The 15,899-nt window shown below is 40.2% G+C and overlaps 1 protein-coding gene across 16 annotated transcripts in view; it reads right to left on the bottom strand.

Moving 5' to 3' along the window:
* The window catches only part of LOC132774436 (complement factor H-like), a 136,405-nt gene extending 125,148 nt beyond the window's left edge, over nt 1–11,257 (bottom strand). For 11 of the 16 annotated variants that reach the window (XM_067467583.1, XM_067467580.1, XM_067467594.1 and 8 more), the window contains exons 1-4: nt 11,134–11,254; nt 8,525–8,695; nt 5,302–5,466; nt 637–828 (exon numbers count right to left, since the gene is read on the bottom strand). In XM_067467583.1, coding sequence (XP_067323684.1) covers nt 637–828; nt 5,302–5,466; nt 8,525–8,695; nt 11,134–11,197 — 592 coding nt within the window. In that variant the 5' untranslated portion in view covers nt 11,198–11,254. Of the gene's footprint in view, nt 1–636; nt 829–5,301; nt 5,467–8,524; nt 8,696–11,133 lie in introns of all 16 variants that reach the window. The other 5 variants (XM_067467586.1, XM_067467592.1, XM_067467597.1 and 2 more) reach the window with 3 other exon arrangements.
* Between the last annotated feature and the right edge of the window lie 4,642 nt (nt 11,258–15,899).

Raw genomic sequence — 15,899 nt, 5'->3', positions numbered from 1 at the left:
GCTGACTTGAACTAATGCCTGGACACTGGATCAAGTCCACTTTATAGATGTGCCATTTGCATGTGATATTAGGAAAATCCCAGCTTTGGGGAGCACAGAATAAGCAAAAGACATCTTTTTTTCTCTTTCTCACATTACAACCTTTCTGTTGTGCACATTACACAACAGAAAATTTGGGACTGGAAATGAATCAATTTTCTCTGGAGAGTTTACTTCCTTATGAAAATTTACTTTCCTGTTTTGTAAGTGCAAACTTTGGGTATATTTGACTGTCAAGTTATTCCAGCTTGAAAGTACTTAGGCTTAGTACTATGGACTCAATGGAGTCTTTAGTCTTCTCTGCCTAAGAATGCTGGTGCCCCACTAAACTACAATATTGAACCACAGCAGTTAAAGTGCTGTCAAACAGCATTAATTCTACATTACAGCTGCACTCATCAATAATTTTGCATTTTACAGCTAGAAATGAAACATGTGAATTGACTAAGACAAATGATCACTTTTCTCATCCCTGTGTCAGTGCTTTTTTTGGAAATGAACTTTTCACAAAACTAATTTGAATGCAACATGTTATGTCTATACTTGATTATTTCTCTCCTTGCTAAGGAAGGTGAATACAAGGAAAATTTTACTTACTGAAGCATTTGGGTTCTGGTTGCCAGCCACGAGTAGTGCAGTATGATAAATGCCAAGTCCCTGTATTTTTATCTTCTGGTAGAAAACCATTATCACAGCTAAAGTAAAGTGTGGAACCTGGTCGCTTTGGAAAGGATGATTGCCATTCATACACTCTTCCATTCTGAACACGAGGATATTCGCAATGCTTTGCTTTAGAAAAGAACAGAGAGGGGAAAATTAAGCATCAACAAAATTTAATATTACAGTCACGTGTTGTTTTCTTTCAATGTGCTTATTTCTTTTGTGCTAGCATTCCTGGGCTAAGACTAGGGCTAGATGAATAGCTGATATATTTCTTGCATTTTGAAACAAGATAATAGATTTAATCTAAGCTGAGATGAAAATTAGCCAATCCTTGATTACCGACCCAATTTTTATTGATTAGGAAAACAATATCATGCAAGTAATCAATGGTGGAGCAAGCAAATGTTAATGTATGTATTTATTTATACCCTGGTTTATCTCTCCTGAAGCAGACTCAGAGTGGCTTGACATAAAAGCATTAGCATATAATTTAAAATACATCAATATGCAAACATTAAAACAGGATTAAATATAAACAGCATTTTAAAATTCCCAGTTAAAACCATTAAAACCATTCCCAGTTAAAACCAAAATTAAAAACCACAGCATCCCCTGAATTCATCTTAACAGCTTTCATATATATATATATATATATATATATATATATATATATATACTGTCTTAATGAAAAGGGTTTAGCCTGCTGCTGATAAGACAGCAGGGAGGGGGCCATTCTGGCTTCATTGGGGAAAAGGGAGTTCCAGAGTCAAGGGGCAGCTACTGAGAAGGCTCTCCCTCTTGTTCCCACAAACTAGGCTAGAGGTGGGTGTGGGGACTGAGAAATGGGCCTGGACAGGTTTCTACAAAGGAATGCGGTCGGCACCACTTTCTGAGTATGGCCCTCCAAGAAGGACCGGAGCCACTATAAGACAGTTCCTCCTAGTCTTATCCCAGTGATCCTGAAGGATTCCATGGCAAACGCTTACTGAAAGCCACTGAGAGATCAAGGAGAATCCCCCTGTCTGGCTTTCTGCATAAGCCTTCCATCAAGGCAATCAAAGCTGTCTCTGTTCCATAGGCCTGAAACCAGATTGAAATGGATCTAGATAATCCATTTCATCCAGAAATCCCTGGAGTTGGGAGGCCATCACACACTCGAAAAACTTGCTCAGAAAGGGAAGTTTGGACTCTGGCCAATAGTTGCCAATTATAAAAGGGTTTAGAGATGGCTTTTTTTTACTATACGTCTCACAACTGCCTCCTTTAGGCAAGTTAGAACTTTGCCTTGTTCCAAGGAGGTATTGATCACCATCTTCACCCACTCTGCCAGTCTCCCTCTGGCAGATGTTACAATGGCTCTGATGGCAGATGAAAACTGCAACAGATAAGAGGCAACTAATCATGCATTTGGATCAAAACTTTTTTCTGTGAAGATTGTACGTTGGTCGCTGTGCACTGGTCTCCACACACAGACATCTTTCAAGATAAATCAATATTTCAAGATAAACCAAAACCAAGAAAAGTCCTATAGAGATTGGCGAGAGGCCACAGGTAGTAGAACTGTGAAATCTGGAAGCCCCTACCTATGGACTGGCACATGGACAGATTCAGCCAGTCTAACTCAAGGTCCGAGGCAGTTGAGCTATATCCATGACTGAGTAGCCCTGTTTAGGATCCACTCTGCTCACCCCACATGGAGAAAGGCTAGAAAAGGTGCCCTAAACATAGTCTACCACTCTTATTTAATCCTGACTGGACACATGCAGAAAGGTCACCAATTTGTGATTTAAAAGGACAAGAGGTGCTGTGTCCTTCAGCAAAGCTGCTGTAAAAAGAAGCACTATTTCTAGGATGGTATTAGGCAGGATCAGACCACCCTAATTATTGTTTACTTCAGGTAAGCAATGTTCCCTTTGATCCTAAAAGTCACTGTCCACACCTATTTCCCCTTATCCGCCGCGAGTCGCCCTAGGGCTGAGAGCAGCTGTTAACAAATGCAGCAAATAAATAAATAAATAAATTATAAAGGTCAAAATCATAACTTGGGCCATGGTAAAGAAACAGGAGAAGTATCTTTTCCTTAGAGTTGAATTGGTTCTACTGAAGATTGCGCTAGATAAAAACATTCCATATGGCATCCAAAATGCTTCATCTCATCTGGTTGCAAATAATCTTCTAATCTTGAAGCAAGGGAAGGAGACAGTAGAACTCCTTTCCTGCCCTCAGCATGGGGGCAGGAAAGCACTTTGCTCCCTTACAGAAAAGTAGTTTCGCGAGGACTCCTTGTGGGTATGTACATAAATGCACTCCTCCTCATTCCCTCATTGTCACTGACCCACCCACTGCTCTGACAGTGTATTTTTACAAGGGGCGCCACTAAGGAGCTGGGTAGGAATCCCCCCCCTCCATGCTCTAGGGTTTTTTCACCTACCCTACACTGTTTAATCCATGACAAACTGGGTGTGTGGGTGCTAAGTAGGTTTTCATGCAAGTAAGGATAAGGATAGGTACATATTGGTGTGCACCATGGCACCCCCTCTCTGGTGGAGGCTATGAAGGGGAAACATCATCCATTATTAAAGGAAGTGATGTGAGGGTGAGCAGAAGTGGCTCCACTCGTTTCCTTGAAGGGTCACCTTGGGAACAACATTGGGTGGCATAGGGAGACAGTGGTGTCTAGTAGGCTTGGGTAACCACGGAAAAATTTGGTTCTAAACTCGTTTCGTTTTTAGGGGGCCCTTGCGTTTCGTTTTTTTAAACAATTCTGAAATTTTCCTTTTAAAAAGTTCGAAATGTACGAAATGTCATAAAATTACGAATCGATTCGTTAATGGTGGACACAATTGCGCAATATGCTAAAAAACCCTCCAAATGGGACAAGGGGAACTTCTGAAGCTTCCCTCTCCCTCTGTTGTTGACTGTTGGTGTGATAATTTATTTTTTATCACTGATAAAACAAACAACAACTAAAAAACTTGCACCAGACATATGGAAATAATTACGAAACAATTTCGAAACAATTTTGAACCAATTGCGAAACAATTACGAAACAATACAAAATAAATTGGAAAAATTGTTTCGATTTTTAAGTACTCCTCACAGTAGTCCTGCATGGCTCAATATTGGATCGTAAGCTAATTTAAATACGAATTAATAACGAATTACGAAATTAACGAACGAAACCGCCCAAGCCTAGTGTCTAGCCATTGTTGGAGGTAGAGGTGGCCTCTGATGGTCACTGCCTCACTTTATTGCACACCAAATTAAAATGTAAGTTCATGTTCAAGGTCATGTTCAAGTACATGTTTTCTGCCCTGAATTGGCTGGTAGATCATACAGAGATTGATTGGTAACATATAATAAAAGTTTAACCCACACAATTGTGTTGTATCCCGATTTCACTGGTTGGAGAGCAAATAATTTTCAAAGAGTCCACTAAACACTCAGATAAAATGTGCTGAAAAAAATCCAAGCCTTCTGAAATCACAAGCTAGATTCAGAAATATTTTCCCGAATTCTCACTTTTTCTCTCAAGAGAAGTGAATGTTTGTCCATAGGTATAGTGCATATAACTGAATACTAATAAAATAACGTATAGTTTGTGGGGAGTACAACTGCATTTCTCCCAGGAAAGTGGGGAAAAAACATGACTATTTCATACCACTAGTGACACTATCTACTGTGTTACCATAGGGAAGATGAGCTAGACTTGTTCAGTGTTTCATTTACTCTGTGTATCTCTTTCCATTTATGACGACTACTACTACTAGTAATAATAATTATAACAACAACAACTTTATTTGTATCCCGCCACCATTTCCCAAAAGGAACTCAAGGTGGCTTACAAAAGCACATAGTAGTGCAGCAGGTACAATAAAATACACAAACATTTATAAAACAATAACAATGTCAAGAACATAAAACAGATATACATAAAATAGAATATAAACCCCCTATTAATTTAAATAAAATATTCAATAAAGATGCAGTAAAAGCCACGGATTACAATTGGCCATAACAATTTCAGTCACATAAAGTGCTAGAGTCAAACAATTCACTTGATCCTCAAGTTTTAACAGATGTTTAACCATGTTCAAAGACCTGCTTGAAGAGCCATGTTTTCAAGTTTTTCTGCAAACACTGGAGTGTGGGGGCTAGCCTAATTTCTCTGGAGAGGGCGTTCCAAAGCTGAGGGGGCTCCACCAAGAAGGTCCTCTCCCTTGTCCCCACCAACCGCACTTGAGAAGGAGGTGGGACTGAGAGGAAGACCTTCCTGACAGATCTTAGAGCCAGTTCATAGGGGAATATGTGGTCTCGAAAATAGGTTGGACCTGAACCATCTAGGGCTTTGTAGGTAACAACCTGCACTTTGGATTGGGATCAGAAACGTCAGCAGCCAGTGGAGCTGCTTTTATAGGGGTGTGGTATGCTCCCTAGGCATATTTACCTAGGCAAATGAAAGAAGATACTGGATGGAATAGAAAAGGGAAACAAGAGGGAGTTAAAAAATTGGCTTTGACCTTACGCATGCCTGAAACATCATTCCTCTGGAAAATACAGTTATCTATGTTCTAAAACTGCAAAGAGAACGATACTTACGTATACATGCTGGAGGAGGTTGCCAGCCATGAGCAGTGCAGAAAGAGGTATCAGTGTTACGATATCCTGCCTCACAGGATGTATCAATTGAGTCTTGATATTGGTAAAGCAATTGCTTTGGTCGAATGTTGCCATTATCAATTTGTGGTTGTCGGCATACAATAGCTATATAATGAAACATAAATTCAGTTGACACTTGACCAATAAAAAAGTTAGTAACCTGTTTCTCTATTAATCATCACTTATTAGAGGCCATATTGTTACTGTGCCTCTTGTGGGAAATTAAAATATCCCATTTTATGGTACTTGGAGTAGAATAGATAAAAAGGTATTCAGCCGTTAAGAATGCAAATGGAACTGAAAAGAAACTGAAATCACAAACTAGATTCAGTCTAAATCAGAGTTGGTCAGCTTTTAGTTTGTTCTGTATTCCTTTCTCAAAAGAAAAGGCTTCATGAGTCCTTATGGAACTACCAATGCTTGTACACCCTTTCCTCCTGAAGGGTACAAACATGATTTCCAAATGTTTAGATTCAGATCATGGAACTTATAGAGTTATGGATCACATACCTACAAGGCCAAAGGTGTCGGAATACAGACACCTTAAAGGGCCAGACTCAAGATTAGTTCCAAAATAAAGTTTATTAAACAAAGCAAAAAGGACTCAGAGACACTTAACTCAGTGCCTCTGGTCAAAACACAAAGGTAACAACCAGTCCTGGTTCAAAAAGGAACCTAAAGCAATATTCTGGATTATCCGGAGAAAAGAACCGGATTAACACAAAGCACTCTGAAAGTGATGCAAAACAGCAGAGCAAGCAAATAGTTAACAAACAGAAGAACTGGTGAAGAGGAAGCGTAGTCAAATGAAGTCCAAGGTCGTAGCAAGCCAAATTCAAGGTAGCAAAGTTCCAAAGCTCACGTAGGCAGTGTTGTAGTCAAAACTGGTCCAAAGTCAAGGAAGGGGGAAATCTGCACTCGTGAGAATCCATGCTGAATTGAAAGCACACAAACAGAAGCGGAAACCTGTAGATCCAGGACCCAATGCCAAAACAAAACAAGCAAGCGGCAAGAACCCAAAGCATGAACAAACCAACACCTTGCCTTCTGCAAAGATTCCCCATTTCAGAGCCCACTTTTATCCTACACATCATCATCAGAAGATGAGCTGACCTCTGCCCTGTCATTATCTCTTACAGCTGTTCTTGACTCCACACGTAAACTCCTATTTCCATCCCTCCAAGTTCTCCATCTTCTGTCACGACTTGGATCCCCCCAAGACTCAGATGTGTTTCCTGGTTGCCAATCCTCATTACCAGAGAACCCCACAAATGTGTCACTAGACGTCGGCTCCGCACATACATCTTGTATCTCTTATACCTTAGTCCAGTCCAACAGATGTTTCCTGGTTGCCAATCCTCATTACCAGAGAACCCCACAAATGTGTCATTAGATGTTGGCTCCGCACATACATCTTGTATCTCTTGTACCTTAGTCCAGTCCAATGTGCCATCCCCATCTTCATCACTCTCTAACCCAGTGGTTCTCAACCTTGGGTCCCCAGATGTTTTTGGCCTACAACTCCCAGAAATCCCAGCCAGTTTACTAGCTGTTAAGATTTCTGGGAGTTGAAGGCCAAAAACATCTGGGGACCCCAGGTTGAGAACCACTGCTCTAACCCATCACTCCCAGAGAAGCCCACAAATGATTCTTCATCTGTGGGAGCAGTAAGTATATCCTGGATTCTCTTCCTCTGTCGCTCTTCATCGAATTCCTGCTCCCGAGTAACCCTCTTTGTTCCCCTATTTCCATCCATTGTATCTCCTTCCTCTCCCTCACTCATTGACTCTTCGTCTCCAGAAAACCCTTCGAATGAGTTTTCGTCAGTAGGTGCCATAAGTATATCCCGGATCCTCTTCCTCTGTTGTTCTTCATCTGACTCCTGCTCACGATTACCCCATTTCCCGCTTCTGGCACCCATACTACTGCTCGCAACATTACTTACAGGCTCTACTACAACAGAAGGAGTTGTTATGTGGCATCACATTACTACAAAGTCTGACTACACATAATAGGCAAGACATTTGTGATCCTAATACATTTTCTGAACATGCTCCCTGCTTCCAAAGAATATAGAATGTGAGAATTCTGATGATGACAATTTAATATTAAAGAAACGGGTTTTGCTTCAAGTATTGTCAGAGTCAAAAAGCATCCCCCAAAACAGGATTTTAAAAGTGTGGGATCCTGAGCAATAAATTAATTGGGAGCTATTTTAGAACCTAAATACAGAACAATGGAATTTGTGGTACTTTTTAAAGGAGCCTAATTTGGTCACAATAGCTGTTTAAAAACTTAATCAATCAACTGACCATACTTATGAAAAAAAAAAGATTACGGGTATGTCTTGACCAGGGGTCCTCAAACTTTTTAAACAGAGGGCCAGGTCACAGTCCCTCAAACTGTTGGAGGGCTAGATTATAATTTGAAAAAACATAAATGAATTCCTATGCTCACTGCACATATCTTATTTGTAGTGCAAAAAAACACTTTAAAAATGAAGAACAATTTTAATAAATATAAACATTAGTATTTCAGTGAGAAGTGTAGGCCTGCTTTTGACTTATGAGATAGGATTGTTGTTGTTGTATGCTTTCAAGTCATTTCAGACTTAAGTTGACCCTGAGCAAGGGCCGGGTAAATGACCTTGGAGGACCGTATCCAGCCCCCGGGCCTTAGTTTGGGGACCCCTGTTCTAGACTATAGAATTAACACAGTTTGATATTCCTTTAACTACCAACGCTCAGAGCTGTGGAATCCTGGGATTTGAGGTTTGGTGAAACATCAACAATCTTTGGCAGAGAAGTTAAAAGACCTTGTGAAACTACAATTTCCATGATTCCACAGCACTTAGCTGTGACAGTTAAAGGGGTGCCTGCATTAATTCTACAATAGAGGAGACACTATAAAAAGGAAGAAAAATGTTTTAGGCCATTAAGCAATTTCCTTAACAATAAAACAAACATAAGGTTGAACAAATTCCATTTCATCCGACAAGAGAATTTTACCTTTATCTTAATTCAATTTCCTTTACTAAAAATGCGTCCTGTGACATTGATTAAGTATGAAATTTCCACTGTATACAATGGAACCTTCTTACAATGAAATGTGTGCAAGTGTGAACTGTAACCATAGATGCCCTTTGCTTTAGAAACATACAGACCTATACATTCAACTCTCGTGTTCCATCCATCCCATGTGCATGTTGCGTCATCTCTATCTGCAGGTCTATATCCATCATCACAGGAAATTTGTATCCGTTCACCATCCCGGTAAATAGTCTTTGAATTTCTTACACCCCCATGGGCAATATTAGGTGGTTCACATGTTATTTCTATTGTAAAATATAAACAAACATTATTTAGTAACACCTTCTGTTATTAGAACCCAAGAGTTGGAAGAGGCCACAAGGGCCATCCGGCCCCTGCTTAAAACCCTCCAGAGATTGCAACACACTCCGAGGTAGCTCATTCCACTGTCTAACAGCTCTTAACATCACAAAGTTCTTCCTAAGGTTTAGATAGAATCTCTCCTTGAAGGGGGTCTTCCTGTACCTCCCCTCCAGTACAGCCAATGGGAGAACATGGAATCTTGTCTGGATAAAAGGCCTTTGGTGTTTGGTCACCTCTAGGTCTGTTAGGTATGCCATGGAGGCGGTGAGGAATCTATTGGCTTCACTAACAATAAAGGCTGGGGAGCAGGCTAGGTCTGACCGGTGCTCTATGTCCAGGATCTGTTTCTTAATGAGCTTCTTAGCTTAGTCCCATCATATGCTTAGCAATTGTCCTTGGGAGAAACCTAGTGTTGTGATCTTTACTGCCATTGTTTTAATCCATGTGGAATGAAAGTCGTCCTTCATGGTTAGAGGGCCAAGACCACGTCAGGAGGAGGATAAACATAGTCAGTAATTGGGAATGGCTGTCCATACTCCCACATCCACTTTCATGAAGCCTGTCTCCAATCGCAGGGTGGCGTTAGAGACACATCTGGGAGCCTGTAGAGCTGCTCTTAGGAATTTTGATTGAACACGCTGTAGTGGGGCATAAATTGAAAAGGGTTCAAGCTGGGCTCCATACAGCATTTGTGTGATTGGTTAAGCTTCTAAAAAATTAAGTGCCACTGGTATAAAGTGACCGCCTCCCATCTTGAGGTATCTTAAGGTGGTGGACGAGCTCAATGTGATTAGGTCCATAGAATCTCAACCAATTCAACAAAGTTTGTGGCAACCACAAAAACAAAGTTTCTGGAGTGTAGCAACTACTTTCAAAGTAAGTACCAAACAATTAAACAGGAAATAACACTTTCAAATCAGGAACAGAACAACTTTTCAAAATTTGTTATCTAGTGTTTTTCAGTCAGGTTATTGATTAGGGTTATTTGTTGCAGGCTCAAAACCAGAACCTCAACCAATGGCTGATACCAAATGAGAGACTCCCCCGTGGGCACACAGAGGACTGGGCAACTTGGAAGGCACTGAACAGACTGCGCTCTGGCACCACAAGATGCAGAGCCAACCTTCAGAAATGGGGCTACAAAGTGGAATCCTCGACATGAGAGTGTGGAGAGGAGCAAACCACTGACCACCTGCTGCAATGCAACCTGAGCCCTGCCACATGCACAATGGAGGACCTTCTTGCAGCAACACCAGAGGCACTCCAAGTGGCCAGATACTGGTCAAAGGACATTTAACCAACTACCAAACTCACAATTCTGCATTTTGTCTGTTCTTTTTGCTTTGTTCTGTTGGAAATGTAATATAATCGACTGGTTGCACTGACACAATAAATCAATAAATAAATTTGTTGCTGTGTCTGGATATGGAGTGTGCTGGATTCAAACAAACATGAAACTAAAACTGATTCAAGCTAATTCAAACAGATTCAGAGAAGAGGTTCTTCTGAAGCAAACCATATCTGAATCACCATGGACTCTAACCTAATATATGGATAATGAGAGAGGGGAGTCCAATCATTCCAATATACATACTTACAAAAAGATGTAAGAATGTTTGGTTTTTAACTCAATACATTTAGAAGGGATTATTGAAATTTTGCATGGCCATACACAAAACATCAGAAATTAGGAATAAATAGAGAGAAATATTTCAGTTGACCCAGGATATAATTCACTTACAATTTGTTACTAAAAAGGAACAAATTATCTGAATTAAAAACAAGAAAACTCTGAAAAAGTATGCTTTGCTCTTTAAATGCCCATCACACCGACTTAGCTACCAAATCTATTCACCTCTCCTAACATGGAATTTTTTGTGCATAAAAAAGCATTTTCTGCACAGAAATTAATGTGACTGCAGTGAAATAATATTTTCCACACCTTTTTTGTTTTTGTTTTTCCAGCAGAAAATGCTTTTTTTCTGCGCAAATGCACAGAATAATTCCTGAACTGGAAATACTTATTTAAAAAGGTCTTTCTTGCAGTGGGAAGAAAACTGCTGGAATTATTCATTCCTATATTTGAGAAGAATTGAAAGGGGAGTAAACTACATTGTCAGTAAAATGCTTGTGATGTTTTAATAGCTATTAAAGGTGGAGTGAAAGGTTAAAACAGTGAAAAAACATACATTTTTGAAGGAATCAATTAAATTCCACTGGCTTTATTGAAAAGCAATGTTTTAACTTTATGTTGGATAATTCAATATAAAATAGAATTAATTCTTTTTACTAGAAACCTGTTAAAAGCAGCATTTCTATAATGAATACCTCAACAATTTCCTCTTTAAATGGAATATTCCCATTTCTCTTTATAACGTACTACCTTGGGAAATGCAGCACATCCATCGGAGAAACAAGGCAATACAGATCAGCCAGTTCCTCATAGTCCTGACGGGAGTTCCCAGATCTGTCAAACAAGATCTTCTTTTCAACTACACATGCACTCCAAAAGTCTTTGATTTTATTGTATCTTCTAACCTTCTAATTGGTTATTTGCTGTTGTTTTTGGCAACCTGACCATCATGTTACTGGAAGTGTGATCACAAACTTGATATGTGACGATGGAACTTCCAGTAAAGTTGCTGAATTTTGTGCTGCAGTTCAGGAATCAATGATCAAAGTGCTATTCCGGCAATTGATATTTTATTACCACCTGGGCATAAAAAGAAGAAAGCCTGCCTACCAAACATACTAACTTATGAATAGCTTCTTTTGTTGTGCATCAGTAGTCTAAAAATCATGAGAGAACAGCAGCTGGTGGCTTCTAAAGGAAGATTGATTCTGCTCCAAGTTATACATCCATGTTGAAAGATAGTGAGTCTATATATGGATTAAGGTTCTGCACTTTGGATAGGGATTTTGGAATATACCTCAGAATAGATGAACTGCTCCACTGATATGAATTCTATCTTTCAATACAATCTAATAAGCAAGTGATCAGGGGCAATTTTTGTCCTTGGGATGAAATATAACCCTCCACCCCAAATTCCACAGACAAAATTTGACCTAATTGTAGTGGGATCAACCCTCGTGATGGTATGGCATTTTCTATCACACCTGATGGAAGCAGGATAGCTCAGATTTATTTGTTTCATATTAAAAGCATTGCATAAATGAGTATAAAACTGATAAAAATCGGAGCACAAGTGGGTAAATATCTATTGACCGAAAACAAACAACAGCAACAACATTATTTGTACCCTCCAACAATTCTTCCTCTGTACATGAGGCAGGCCATAGTGGATAAGCATACAAATACGGAGTTTTCTGTTCTGCTCCACAGTCACACAAGGTGGGGGATTCTTTTAGGTAGTGCCATTTTGCCAGGTTGTCTTTTGATCTGCTCACTCCACTTCTGAGTCTGTTCAGGGACTTCCAAGTTGCCCATTCTTGGTTTGCGCCTGGATGAAGACCCTCATTGGGGGGGGGGGGCATCCAATTGGGATTTCCTGGTTTAGCTGCCCAGAGGGATAGTCTTGCTGTTGCTGGGGGAATACTAGGAGGAGTGGTGGTTCTCATGAAGCTTTTCCTTGATTTAAGTCTACTGGGAGGAGGCCATGCAGTAGATGGCTTTCACAGTGTTCAACCTTATTTCTCTCACAGTTAGCAGCAACTTCCCTTTGCACATCGGGGGGGGGGGGGGGGGAATGCCAGCTAGCTTGTAGAGTTTATCAACAGGTGTAGGTTTAAGACATCCTGTGTAGGTTTAAGACATCCTGTCTTGCCCCACTAACCATGAAGGATGACTTCCAATCCACATGGAAGCAGGCGGTAGCATCAAAAATCTCCTCATTGGGATTTTCTCCAGGACTACTATTCGCTATGGATTACAATCAAGCCAAAGCACTTATTAAACAATGTATCACAGAGCAACAACTAGATCTGGCTTCGGTTCCAACCTTCCTTATCAATGAAGACAGCAGATATCTTGCCTCCCCTATGGCATATTTAACAAACTTAGAGTTTCCTATTCATCGATGGGCTTTCACACTGGCTCGATGCCACGCTCTCCCATCAGCTGTACTTGAAGGCCGCTACCGGAAGATCCCTTTCCCAGAGAGACTCTGCCCCTATGACTTGGGTCATGTAGAAACAATAGAACATGTGCTCCTTCAGTGCCCGTTCTACAGGGATATCCGTGCCAGGCTTATCTTACCTCTGTTATACAAGCATTCAGGACAATTTTATACCTCCATGCTACTTACAGATATTAATTCAGTTACAACCTATAATGTTGCAAAGTTCTGTGCAGCAGCAAAAAAATCTGTCAGGGAATGACTAGTCCCAAAAGTTAACTGTGTGTCCAGTAATCTTCTTCCCTGAATCTACAATTTGGTGATGGATCTGGGCATTGTATGTTTTTACCCTGTTTCCCCTTCTGCTCCCTCACCCAAATTGTGCTCCAGGAGTTATATTTATATTTTTAATGTACCAAACATACCAAGTTTGTATGAAAATGTGACTATTTCCTGTGCTGGTCAATGACCGAAATAAATGGTTTGATTTGAGTCTACAGGGAGGAGGCTGATAGCCATGCAGTAGATGGCTTTCACAGTGTTCAACCTTATTTTTCTCACAGTTAGCAGCAAGTTCCCTTCGCACATCAGGGGGAAGGGGGGCAATGCCAGCTAGCTTGTAGTTTATCAACAGGTGTAGGTTTAAGACATCCTATGATTATTCTGCATGTTTTGTTCAATGCTTCACATGGACAGACTTGTGCCAAACAGGGCAGGCCTACTCGGCAGTTGAGTAATACAAGGCTAGGGCTGATGTTCTTATGAAAGTGGGGTCTGCACCCCATGTGCTGCCAGTAAGTTTCTGCAGGATGTTATTGCGTGCAGCTACTTTGTTTTTGGTATTCATGCAGTGTTTCCTATATAAGCTCAGATAATTGGAACACAATGAGGGGTGCACACATCTCTGTTCTCTTATGAAGGAGAATAGTTGGTATCAAGTGATTGGATACTTTGCTTCTTTCCTGCCAATACGGTTACTTCCTTCTTCCAGAAAGGCATAAATAAACACTGGCTTACATTCATGCATAGCAGCTAGCTTTAGGTGTTCTTGTAACCAGGTCTAATGTAATTCTTTTGTTTACCTTTTTTCCTTTTCTTGGATGTATTTCCTAACACTATAAATGTTGAGTCCTGAGACAACAAAAGCATTTTATCAGAGTATTTACTTCTGCTTTTATCATAAGCTCACATTGTACAGGCCACTGGCATTATGCCAACACAAATGACTCTTACAAGGAAATGGTTCCTTCAACCTGCATAGCAGCACAACTGGTTTCATCATTCATGGATGATCACTCATGGTCAAAAATGATTGTCTTACAGAGGTAGGGTCTTGGAGGTGGATCCATAAATGACTGCAAAGACTATTCTGTATATGCATGGCCCTACACATTGGAGACATAAATTTCCAGATGGAAGGCAGTCACAAGTAGGGCATGCTTGAAGCATCTTCTTCTTGGCACATTTCTTTTTGCCTTGTATTTATGCTTCTTCAAAATCCATATAAAAATCTGCTGATCCCCACTTGCTCCTACATGTTATTTAATCATCCTATTGTCCACCATTTTTTTATTCCTTGCTGCTCTGGGAACTGCCAATAAATAAATGCTAGAACAACATTGTTTCTCTGGTGATTATACCAGGGATATTTTTTAAGTAAGGTCCATTGAAACGTAAGTACACAATTAATGTTTATTTCAAAAAAGTAAATTTATTTTCAGAAAGTACATACTTCACTCTGTTTTTTGACATAGTTGCCAAGTTTGTTCAAACACTTATCATACCTCTGAACCAATTTTAAAATACCCTCTTCATAAAAACTTGCCACCTGCTCCGATAACCAAGAGTTCACTGCCGTTTTCATGTCGTTGTCATCATTGTAATGGTAATCAAAGAAGGGCGACCGGAGTGGTCCTCATCATGGACGTTGTCACGGCCATCTTTGAATTGTCGTACCCACTTACACACTTTGCTTTCACTCATAACAGTATCACCATACACTTCACAAATCTGTCAATGAATTTCTGCAGCAGGCAGGTTCCTTGCTGACAAAAACCGTATCACTGAGCGAACCTCACATGCAGCGGGTGAGTTGATAGTCTTAAACATTTTTAAAGCACAGAACAGAACCATACAGGTTAGTTACAGAGTGGAAACTGAGCACAGTTGTTCCCGAGGCATGCCGGTACACGATGCACGTGCTCATTGCGGTATGCGCACGAACTACTAGTGTCTACAACAAAACGGGCCTTACTTAAAAAACACCCCTCGTACATTGGAATACCACGGAGTACCTCTGTGCAGATGTTTCTCTTAATTAGGGTTTGATAGATCCCTCAAGTTCATGGGATGCACTTTCCACATACATTTTTTAATGGAAAAGCCCATTACGCTGACAACCTCATTATTAAGGCTCATGGATTTGCCCCACACTGGGGCAAATTCATGGGTCCTCGGTGTGTGTGTGTGTGGAAACCCAATTGTTCCATGTCCCATATCGCTTACTTAAAAAATACCCCTCGTGTGTGTGTATGTATGTGTGTGTGTGTGTGTGTGTGTGTGTGTATATATATATATATATATATATATGAGTACATATTATTTATAAATTCATGTCTGTGGAGAATTGGAGATTTATATAACACTATATCCCAAAATTTGAAAAAAAAAATCTGTTCATTGTTTCATAGTTTTATTTCCTGTTTAATTGTGTGGTACTTACTTTGAAAGTAGATATTATACTCCAGAAATGTTGTTTTTCTGGCTGCAACAAACTATGGGCCCTTCCAGACAAGCTGATTTCCTGCAACTGTTTTAGATTTTCCTGAGGAATCCAAAAGATGCCTCAGGTAAACCCAAATTAACCTGGAGTAAACTGGAATTTCCCAGTTTACTTCAGATTAATTAAACAACTGGAAAGATCCATACCTTAATGTAAGGTCCTGACTTTTCCAGGTGTGGGCCCTGTAGGGATCAACCCCCAGGATCACTTCCATGATCCTGGGGGTCAATCTCCATAGCAATTCCAGTTCTTTGGACTCTTGCAGACTGAAGGAGCAGGATGGTGTCC

Source organism: Anolis sagrei, chromosome 4 (genome assembly GCF_037176765.1).
Source record: "Anolis sagrei isolate rAnoSag1 chromosome 4, rAnoSag1.mat, whole genome shotgun sequence".
NCBI lineage: Eukaryota > Metazoa > Chordata > Lepidosauria > Squamata > Dactyloidae > Anolis > Anolis sagrei.
The sequence above is the reverse complement of the archived record's forward strand: the minus strand, read 5'-3'. Positions and strand labels throughout refer to the sequence as shown.